The sequence below is a fragment of the Pygocentrus nattereri genome, chromosome 6 (genome assembly GCF_015220715.1).
Source record: "Pygocentrus nattereri isolate fPygNat1 chromosome 6, fPygNat1.pri, whole genome shotgun sequence".
Taxonomy (NCBI): Eukaryota; Metazoa; Chordata; class Actinopteri; order Characiformes; family Serrasalmidae; genus Pygocentrus; species Pygocentrus nattereri.
The window spans coordinates 8562091-8571264 of record NC_051216.1 but is presented as its reverse complement, the minus strand read 5'-3'; the positions used below and the strand labels follow the sequence as shown (position 1 = coordinate 8571264).

The 9174-nt window shown below is 40.2% G+C and overlaps 1 protein-coding gene across 1 annotated transcript in view; it reads right to left on the bottom strand.

Annotated features, from left to right (window-relative positions):
- The window catches only part of ttn.1 (titin, tandem duplicate 1), a 149029-nt gene that overhangs the window by 44586 nt on the left and 95269 nt on the right, over positions 1-9174 (bottom strand). Inside the window, exons 146-165 of the mRNA XM_037539622.1 lie at positions 8878-9162; positions 8483-8782; positions 7983-8393; positions 7593-7868; positions 6687-6986; positions 6296-6598; positions 5907-6206; positions 5486-5773; positions 5086-5388; positions 4683-4985; positions 4295-4600; positions 3839-4126; positions 3446-3736; positions 3049-3336; positions 2307-2897; positions 2099-2203; positions 1820-2017; positions 1422-1718; positions 742-1329; positions 357-659 (exon numbers count right to left, since the gene is read on the bottom strand). Of these exons, the coding sequence (XP_037395519.1) occupies positions 357-659; positions 742-1329; positions 1422-1718; positions 1820-2017; positions 2099-2203; positions 2307-2897; positions 3049-3336; positions 3446-3736; positions 3839-4126; positions 4295-4600; positions 4683-4985; positions 5086-5388; positions 5486-5773; positions 5907-6206; positions 6296-6598; positions 6687-6986; positions 7593-7868; positions 7983-8393; positions 8483-8782; positions 8878-9162 (6324 nt within the window). The remainder of the gene's footprint in view (positions 1-356; positions 660-741; positions 1330-1421; positions 1719-1819; positions 2018-2098; positions 2204-2306; positions 2898-3048; positions 3337-3445; positions 3737-3838; positions 4127-4294; positions 4601-4682; positions 4986-5085; positions 5389-5485; positions 5774-5906; positions 6207-6295; positions 6599-6686; positions 6987-7592; positions 7869-7982; positions 8394-8482; positions 8783-8877; positions 9163-9174) is intronic.

The following is a 9174-nucleotide window of genomic DNA, read 5'->3' as shown; positions in this document are numbered from 1 at the left end:
TAAAGTGGAACCTTATTCTAAATAACCACTGTTTTACACTTAGTAAGTGTTTACATATAATATTTCCAGGTTGTAACCTGGAAATTAATCTGTTGATATTTCTTGAATCTGTTTGTATTTCCTTATTAACAACTCACATAAAGACATTTCAGGTATGCGCACAAAAGAAAGATTACCATTAATCTACATTTAACTCACTAGTTGACGAACAGTTAATAATTTAATATAGAGAAGACTGTATTCTTTTATATGCATAGTTCATATGATTAAAAAAATGCTAATTTCATACACATCCTGGTGGCATCAAGTCACACTGTGCCTCCTCTGTACATCTGGTCTTGAGTGAATCTACTTACCTGCCATGACCTTTGTTGTAACAGGTTGAGATGGCTCACTGGGTTCTCCAAAGCCAGCCTTGTTCTCAGCTGTTACTCTGAACTGATATTCAAGTCCTTCAGTAAGTCCTTGTACTTCAAAATGTAGGTCAAGAATTACTTTCTTTGATGCTCTTGACCACCTCATGCCTTTCTTTTCCTTCTTCTCAACCATGTAACCAGTGATATCACTGCCGCCATCATCAGCTGGTCTCTTCCATGTAATAGTAGCAGTTTTTCCTCCAACATTTTCTACCTCTGGTCTTGCAGGAGGCCCTGGAGGACCTACAGGGAGCAGAGTGTTCATTTTAAATGCAGTTACAGAGAGGGAGGCTGTGCATTATTCTTTATTCACAATGCTACTTACCATAATTATCTACCATCTTCACTGGCTCTGAGTGTGAAAAATCACCAGCTCCAGTATGGTTGACAGCTGAGACACGGAAGATATATTCATTCCCTTGGATTAGTTTATTCGCCACGAAATGGCAGTCAACAATATTTTCAGCAAGAATGGTCCAAAGAAGACGGCTTGTTTCCCTCTTCTCTAAAAGGTAGTGCTTAATTGCAGATCCACCATCTTCATGAGGTGGTGTCCAGGTCAAAGTGACTTTTTCAGATGAGATTCCACTCGCCTCAATTGGTCCAGGGGGTCCAGGAACATCCAAAACCTTTACTTTCACATTCTCTTCTTTGACACCAAATGGATTGCTTGCTGTAATAGTGTACTCCCCTGCATCCTTCCTGGTAGCATATTTGATAGACAGAGTAGAGGAGGTAGGTGTAGTTTCAATCTGGCATATATCTGATGGCTTGAAGTACTTCCCTCCCTTTGACCAGGCTGAAGTTGGGGTAGGTTTGCCTAAAATACTTGTTGCTGTAATGACAATTGTGTCTCCAGCTCTAACAGTCAGGCCTTCCTTTACAGTTGAATCAATAATAATTGTTGGTGCCGCTGTAGGTTGAAGAAAAAAAACAAGTTAAGTACTTGGTTAAAATACAAATAAACCTGATCAACATAAATAAAAGAAATTTGATTTGCATTACCATATTCATCCGTGCATACAAGTGTGTCGGTTTGTTCAGATGGTGCACTTATTGCTCCAGCTGCATTCTTGGCTCTGATTCTGAATTCAAACTTGCAACCTTCCTGCAAGTCAGTCACTGTATATGCACAATCCACGACATTTACAGTGTTGGCTTTCACCCAGACCTTTGCAGGAAGGTCACGTCTCTCAACAATGTAGCCTGTAAGCCTGTGTCCACCATCATACTGAGGTTCAGTCCACTGTAGCGTTACAGTACTTCTTGTGAGGCTGATCACATCGGGTTTACCAGGAGGATCTAAAATACAACACAACAGGTTCGCAGCAAATTACAAATGTAATAGTCTACACTGAAATAACGTAGTGTGGATACAGCACTTACAAACAGGCTGTACTTACCAATAGCGTCCAAGGCTACCATTGGCTCAGTTGGAGGACTAGGCTTACCAACACCAGCCAAATTTATTGCCATCACTCTGAACTCATACTCCAAGCCTTCAGTTAAACCCTTTACTTTGAATTCTTTCATTTTTAATGGTGCTGGGTTAGCCCTCTTCCACAACATGCTGTTTCTTTCCTTGAATTCAACATGATAACCTGAAAGAGGAAAATTCCAATTATCAAATGAAGGGTATGGTTTTGTCTAACAATTTAGATGATTTTTGAATAATCCTTCACCTGTAATTGGTGAACCTCCAGTTTTCCTTGGATCTGACCAAGCCAAGGTAGCAGAATCATGACGCATGCTCATGATTTGTGGTGCAGGTGGTGAATCTGGCACATCTGACGGGAAAACATATGAGTGGTAAGTTAAGAATACATGTGGACATTGTGCTATTTCTGAAAAGTATTACCATTTTTGTTTTTGTAAAAAAGCTATACTTACTGAATGGATGCTTAGCAATCATTGGTTCAGACTTGAGACCCTCACCAACTCCATATTTGTTTTCTGCAGAAACTCTGAAGATGTATTCTGTTCCCTCATGAAGACCAGACACTCTATAAGTGTTCGTTTCCACTGCTGAGGAAACAGTTACCCACATATTGGTAATGGAATCGCGCTTCTCGAGAATGTAGTTAGTAATTTCTGATCCTCCATCATCTTTTGGAACACCCCATTTCAAGGTAGCTCCATCAGCTGTTACTTCCTTAAACTTGATAGGTCCTGTACATATTCCTGGTTTGCCAACAACTCTGACAAAGATAGAGGATTCCTTTGATCCAGCACTATTACGAAGAGTGATAGTGTATTTTGAGGCATCACTTCTTTGGCAGTCCCGAATCAAAAGAGTTGTATTAACAGCGGTAGATTCCACACAAACTCTTCCTGTATCTGTCAAATTTTCATCATCGCCCTTCTTCCATGACACTGTTGGGGCAGGTTTACCAATGATGGGAATCTTGAGGCGGACATTGCTTCCTTCTTTTGCAATGTAGTTCAAGTTAGGCAAATCTCGTAAATCACAGCTGGGATAAACTGCACGATAGCAAAAGACATAGATAAATAAATAAGGATTATTAAAAATAATGTAACTATCAACAAATGATTAAGAGATAAATAAACATTGTGGGGTTAAATTTAAAATATTTTCTAGAGACAGAAAGAGTGAAACAAAATTAATTCTCACCAATAAGATCCTTTGCTACAATGGAGAGTTCCTTCACTGGACCATCGCCCGCATCATTTGTGGCCATTACTCTGTACTTGTATTCCCTTCCTTCAACAAGATCTTTGCCACTGTATTGCATGTTCTTTGATCTTAGAAGCTCCTTCCACTTGTCCTCACCATTAAGAACTTCAAGCACATATGCAATGATTCGACTTCCACCATCACTAATAGGTTTCTTCCAAGAAAGAGTGCATGAATCCCTGGTTACTAGCAATGGCTTAAAATCCATGACTGGCCCAGGTTGTTCTGAAAAAGAATATTTGATTGGTTTTACTGTTAACAGCCCCATAAAGGAATACATTAATGGCAGTATAATATATAATTAGATATTATATTTGTTAATGATGTCACTCACCAGAGGCTCTGACAGCATCTACTGTTTCACAAGATTCACCAACACCATACTTATTTTGAGCCTTGACTCTAAAACAGTAAGATCTACCAGCTTCCAGGCCATCAATCTTGAAAGATGTTTTGTCACAGCTGGTTGAAACAGTGGACCATGCTTTTCTCTCTGCATCACGTTTTTCTACAACATAACCTATAATTTCACTTCCGCCGTCAATTAGTGGCTCATCCCAAAGAATGGATGCACTGTCCTTTGTTGTCTCTTTCACCATTAGGTTTAGTGGTGGGCCAGGAGTATCTGCATTGTTGTGAATAAAACAGGATTTGAAGATTTTCCAGCTTGTTTAACTTGAAACAAATTTAATTAATTAAGGATACCCATGATTACACAAGAACTTACCAAGAACTTTGACAACAATTGTGTACATCTTCATGCCGCTGACACTGTCAAGGTTGAGAATGTATTTTCCTGCATCATATCGAGTCACTCTATCAACACGGACCATTGTGTCAGCGTCTGTGACTTTGATGATAATTCCTTGTCTGTCTTTGATGTTGGTGTTCATTTTGGCCCAGGTTACTTTTGGAGTAGGTCGACCTTTAATTTTGGCATGAAGTTTCATTGGAGCACCAGCCGGTAGAACTAATATATCCTTCAGCTCTGCATCAAGTTCAGCCTCAGGTGGAGCTGGGGGGGAAAAAAAATAATATTCTGGTTTAATTACAGTACAAGTCTACCATGAATCCCCATCCCACTAAATACAGTAAACTCATAAACAATATTATTTTAAAATAATCATATAATTTTTATATTCTTATATTTTCTTGTTTTTCATTCTTAGCCTTAAACTCATACCAAAAACATCCTTTGCAACATGTTTGTCTGGGACTTCACATGGCTGACTAAAGCCAACTTTGTTCACAGCGCTGATGCGAAGTTGGTATTCTGATTTCTCCAAAAGTCCAGTGACAACATAGTGCGTGTCCTGTAGGTTCTTTGGAACATTGCATCTGATCCAGTCTGTTGCATCTGTTCTCTTGCATTCAACGAGGTATCCCAAAATCTCACTTCCGCCATCATTAGCAGGTTTAGTCCAAGAGACACTAATAGTGCTGTTACATGTGTCAGTGACCTTGGGGGAGACGGGTGGTCCAGGGGGATCTGCAGAAACCATTAGGTAATTTTAGACTAATGTGTAAATATAAACTTTTAGATGTGTACATAACACTGCAAATGTGCTTACGAATGGGATCAGCTGCAGCTGCAGATGTTGATGGCTCGCTGGGCTTGCCAAGGCCAGCTTTGTTGACAGCAATAACTCTGAACTCATACTGAACCCCCTCAGAAAGACCTCCAACTTCAAGTGTTCTTTCCAGCAAAGGTTTCCTGTTGAGTTTGGTCCAGTTAATTTGCTTGATCTCACGCTTCTCAAGCATGTATCCCAGGATTGGAGAGTTGCCATCATCAGTGGGCTCCTTCCAGCTCACAGTCATTTTCTCTTTTGTAACGTTTGTAATGACTGGCGGATCACATGCTCCTGGAACAGCTGTAAATGACAAGCACAGCAAAATAAATACATTTTAAAAAAATTCTATAGGGATAACAGTTGATAACAGTTGCTGTCAAAATGAAGATAGACATCTTACTGAAAGGATCTCGTACAACAACTGGATCTGACAAAATGTCATCACCAGCGCCATATCGATTTTCAGCACGAACACGGAACTGGTACTCATGACCCATGATCAGCCTCTCCACAGACAATGCAGTTACATCACCACTGATTTTAGCAGAAACTTGGGCCCAGGTTGCCCTACTTGTTTCACGCTTATCCACAATGTAATTTGTAATTGGGGAACCACCGTCTGTAAGAGGAGCTGTCCAGCTCAACTTCACACGATCAGAAAACACCTCTTCCAATTTGATAGTGGCAGGTGGACCAGGTATGTCTATGGAAAAGACAAACAAAAAAAAACTTGAGTTCTGTAAAAATATATATATACACATTTTGTTTCATTAATACTGTATTAACAGAAAAACACTCACCCAAAACTGTGAGCTGTATGTCTGCGGACTTAGAACCACTTGCATTTTCAGCAAGAATAGTGTACTGTCCTGTGTGAAGTTTGGTAACTGCAGCAAGGCTCAGGGAAAAAAGGTGTTTCTTCTGTGACAAAATCATGTCTTTATCATCCTTTAAAACCTTTCCATCTTTGCTCCATGTGACCTTTGGAATTGGTTTGCCAAAAACTTCAGCCTCAAGGCAAACATCTGACCCTGCTTTCTTTGGTAACATCTTCTTCATTTGGATTGAAAGTTCTATACGAGGTGGTACTGTTAACAACAAACAAGCTCATGTAAACATGTGTATAAAATGTTTGATTAGAATTGAAACAATGTACATGAATTCTCTAAAATCATGAAATTTACACCAGTTTTTATACAAACTAATCCTTAAAAGACGTACCATTTTCTGCAGATACCAGCACAGGATCAGAAACTTCAGATGGCCTGCTAATGTTAACTGCTGTTTTTGCAATAACCCTAAATTGGTACTGGATACCCTCCTCCAATCCAGCTACGGTGTACTCTTCCCGAGGTACATTCTGACTACTTGTGTTGCATCGCACCCACTGGTCTCCAGGAAGCTTCAAAGCTTCAACATAGTATCCAATTATCTTGCTTCCACCATCATTCTTTGGTCGGGTCCAAACCAATGTAACTGTATTCTTGGTCACATCAAGTACCTCTGGTTTGCCTGGTACATCTGTTACATTATATAAAAATATATGTTCAAAATAATGCAACATGTAATACACATAAATGCAGACTGACACATTTTTTGCATTAACTTACCCACTGGTGTTCTCGCTGTGATAAAATCAGTCTTCTTGCTTGGCTTACCCTGTCCTGCACGATTAATAGCAGACACTCTGAAAGTGTATTCCAGACCTTCAATTAGACCAGCACAAGGATATTCTGTTGTGCGAACCACTGAATCATTAGCTTTAACCCAAAGGAGACTGTTCCTCTCCTTGCGCTCAATGTAGTATCCAGTAACAGGACTGCCACCATCAGATTCAGGCTTATCCCAAGCCACAAACATGCAGTCTTTGTTTGTTTTTGTGATACGACAGTTCAAAGGTTCACCAGGAACATCTGGGGAAAAAAATCAAATTATGAGATTTTACAAGTATCAAAAAGTATTCCTTTTTGTGTGTAAGAATTATTTTGTGTTTCATCTCACCAAAGGGGAATTTAGCTATCATCCTCTCAGAGGTAATCGGGTCTGAAATGCCATAACGGTTCTCTGCACGGACACGGAAGATGTACTCTTTTCCAGGAATAAGCTTTCCAAGTCTACACCCAGTCTTGCCACAACTGGAAACAGCAGTAACCCAGTCACCTCTGCTCACATCACATTTCTCAACCACATAGTTAGTGATATTACTACCACCATCTTCAAGTGGCTTATTCCAAGAAAGTGTGCAGGCATCAGAATCAATGTCACTGATTTCAAATGGAGGCTCAGGTGGTCCAGGGATGTCTGCAAAAAGATGCATCACCATGTCAACATATTTTCTATCATATAAAAGAAGCTTTTTGGGAGCTCAGCAAATTGACACAGATAAAATTGTTGCTCAAAACATCGAGTTGGGAGACAGATCAACTCTCACATACAGTGCAGTGTATATTTTCCTACCAGAACATTCTATTTGCACAGAAACAAACCCTCCCCAAAGTTGCATAATCATGTAATTTAGACTGATCTGAAAGGACTGCATTTCGTGAACACAGAATTGGGAATGTGGCACATTTGTGATATGCTGTCACTGTCCAATCCACCAGATGACAGTGAAATGAACAAAAAACTATTTAGAAATTGTTTTTGATTATTTAGCTATGTAGTTTGCATTTACTGAGAAGTTACTGAGATTTTGTCAAGCATTCGTTCAGCACTGCTTCCCTTAACATCTTTTGCACATTCACCTCATATGTGGCATAATACGAATGGCACTCTGTTACACCAAGACTTTGAAACAAAGTACTGAATGATTAAAACAAAAATCCACAGTCCATGTTAATAGACCAAGTAACACATTTTGCCCTTGTTCCATGCATCAAATTGTTCAAATAAAGGGTAAACACAAACCTCTAATAACAATTTTCATAACTTGTTCCACTTTGCCTGAAGAGTTCTCTGCAACAAGGCTATATTGACCACTGTCTGTTCTTGAAACATCCTTTATGATGAGCACACACATGTTCTGGGATTTGTGTACTGCAAGGCGACTTGAAGGCACAACGTTGTCCTCTCCTCGTTTCCACTGGCATACAGGCGCTGGCTTTCCAGATACAAGCCCCTCAACTCTCACCTTTGCTCCTGCCTTTGCAGTGACAGTCTCAGGCAAGATAACTTTGGGCTCCACTGAAAAGCAAACAGTGAGCTCATTTTTATTTTCCAGTAAAGTTAAATTAGTCCTACATATTTGATGAATAGCACTGGAATTTAAACAAATAAAAATTAAGAATAACAACTTACACATTTGTTCTTTGATTTCATATGCCTCTCTTGTTTCAGTAGGAAGACTAGCTCCCATGGCATTTCGTGCAGCCACTCTGAAGCGATATTTCCTTCCCTCTTTCAGCCCAGCAACAGAGATGCATAAGTCTTTGACAACGGTATATGGTGTCCATTCTTCCCTCTTTTCTTCCTGTGGTTGTTCCTCCTCCTTCACAGGTACCGGAGGAGGTGCAGGCTCAGCACCAGGCTCTGCCTCACCTTCAGCCACTATGGGTTCCTTGGGAGGCTTGGGCTTAGGAAGCTCAAGATAGTCAATTATGTAGCCATCGATCTTAGCTCCGCCATCCCTCATTGGTTTCACCCATCCCACCTTTGCACTGTTCTTAGTAATCTCCAAAACATCAACCTTCTGTGGTGGGTCAGGTTTGCCTAAAAAGAAAACAAGAAGCTAACATGAAAATAAACCATTCGAGAAACCTTTCCAACTGTTCAAGCTTGTTTGTTGTCTGCATGCTTACTGATAGGATCAGATGCCAGAATGGATCTTGGTGTGGGTTTCGGAACACCTGGACCATACTGATTTACAGCTGTGACTCTGAAGTAATATTCTGTCCCTGGTACAAGATTGCTGACTTTAAGTGATGTCTTGTCCACATTGGCTTTAACAGTTGCCCAAGTCTTGCGATCAATTTCACGTTTTTCAATGATGTAATGAGTTACTTCACTGCCACCATCATTTTCCGGTGGGGACCATGCGAGGTTGCAAGACATCATTGTGATATCAGTGGCCTCCAGGCCAACCACTGGACCAGGTGTGTCTGTCAAAATCAAACACATTTGAATGAAAATGTTTCATCCTAATGGTGTTATTACGCCATTGTTTGTAACAGAATATAGTCAACATTGTACTTACCAAGCACTTTGACATTGACAAACACTGCCTTTTCCCCCGCTGGGCTTGATACTGTCAGTGAATATTTGCCTGAATCATCACGGGTGGTCTCAGAAATGACAAGGAATGTCATTGTATCAATGAGATCCACATGGCCCTTTTTGACAACATTATCAATTCCCATCCTCCTCCATTGCACTTTTGGTGGTGGTCGTCCCCTAACAGTTGCAACTAATCTTATTGGGCATCCAGCTCTAACAGTAAGACCTTTCTTCAACTCAGCATCCAAAGAAACTTCAGGAGTTTCTGAAGACAAAG